This window comes from Myotis brandtii, unplaced genomic scaffold (genome assembly GCF_000412655.1).
Source record: "Myotis brandtii unplaced genomic scaffold, ASM41265v1 scaffold207, whole genome shotgun sequence".
NCBI lineage: Eukaryota > Metazoa > Chordata > Mammalia > Chiroptera > Vespertilionidae > Myotis > Myotis brandtii.
The window spans coordinates 46,183-47,684 of NW_005357736.1; the positions used below are offsets into that span (position 1 = coordinate 46,183).

At 65.2% G+C, this 1,502-nt stretch overlaps 1 protein-coding gene across 1 annotated transcript in view; it reads right to left on the reverse strand.

Annotated features, from left to right (window-relative positions):
- PLXNB1 (plexin B1) overlaps window positions 1–1,502 on the reverse strand; it is a gene marked incomplete at its 5' end in the record, with an annotated part of 26,770 nt that overhangs the window by 2,229 nt on the left and 23,039 nt on the right. Inside the window, 2 exons of the mRNA XM_014538976.1 lie at window positions 221–295; window positions 815–919. Of these exons, the coding sequence (XP_014394462.1) occupies window positions 221–295; window positions 815–919 (180 nt within the window). The remainder of the gene's footprint in view (window positions 1–220; window positions 296–814; window positions 920–1,502) is intronic.

Here is a 1,502-nt window from a genome sequence, read left to right on the forward strand (position 1 = left end):
GGGGGCCTCGGGAAGGGGTCTGGGCAGGGCCGAGCTGGCAGCTGTGTCCCTCTGGGCACATCCTGTACGCCATCCCCAGGTCCTGGGAGAGCCCCAGCCCCGACCCCCATATCTGGGAGCCCCACTGAGGGGCCGGGTGTGGGGTGGGGACAGGTAAGAACACAGCCAGGACCAGGGAGCGTGTCCCAGGACACCCCCCTCGGGGCCCAGGTGCACCCACCTGGTCGTAGTATTTGTTGATGTACTTGTAGAGCTCGTGCAAGGCCACGCGTGCCCCGAGGTCCCCAGAGTAGTTCTAGAGAAGACAGAGGCGACAGAGATGAGGCCCCCCCCCCCCCCCCCCCCCCAGGGGGTGCCACGGGCCCTGCCTCTCGCCCCCTGGGTCGTCCCAGGTGGCCGTGGAGCCAAGCGGGCGAGATGCTGCTCTGACCTCACCCCTTTCCTGAGGTCGCCGGGCCCCTCCCCGGGTCCCCGACTTGGGGAGCTCTTACAGGGGCCCAATGAGAAGGTCATCAAAACTCCTCGCTCCGAAACACCCTAAAACCAGAGCTGCGGTCATTGTGGCTGCGATGGTCATCGGTTCAGAAACCTTGTGTGTAAATTCCTGGGGCTGATGTTCGGGGCCCCTTCAGGAGAAGGGGGGGCGCGTCTACACCGCCAGGGAGGCAGGCCGCCCGCTGACCTCAGCTGAACCCCCAGCAGGGGCCGCGGGCATCCCCGCACCTGGCTGAGCCAGGGAGGCAGCGAGAAGGCGTGAAGGGGGCAGGGCCCTCCCGGAGCCTGTGCCTAACCCAGAGCAGGGGGAGGGCCGCACCCGGGACAGCTCGGCCAGCAGGGAGTTCATCTCCTGGTCGCTGGCGGGGACGGTCTGTCGGATGTCAGCGTAGTACCTGCCGGAAATGGTGGGGACAGCAGCTGCCTGCTGCCCCAAGGTCCTTTCCAGCTCAGGGGCCTCCGAGTGCCTCCCCCTGGACCCAGCGGGACCCCGCAGGGCAGGAGGGGGCGGTGCTGGGAGCAGCCCTCCTGCTTCCATGTGCTGCCCGTTCCCCAAGTGATCATTTTCATTTTTATTTATTTTATTGACTTCAGAGAGGAAGGGAGAGGGAGAGAGAGACAGAAACATCAATGAGAGAGAATCATGGATCGGCTGCCTCCTGCATGCCCCGCCCCGCCCTGGGGATCGAGCTCGCAATCCAGGCAGAATCGAACCCGGGACCCTTCAGTCCACGGGCTGACGCCCTATCCACTGAGCCATACCAGCCAGGGCCCCCAGGTGATCGTTTTTAAAATCAGAAACTGACCCGGGAAATGAAGTCCGTTGCCCAGGCCCACCCACTCCCGATGGCTGAGCTGGGACCGGGAGCAAGTCTCTTAGATCAGAGCCTGAAACTTTCAGCAGCGACACCTCCTCTACCAGCGCCCCCTCCCGCCCCCAGGGGCCGCCCCCAGCTCTGCCCGGGCTGAGGGCTGAGGGCGGCAGCTTCCTTCTCGCCACCTGCTGC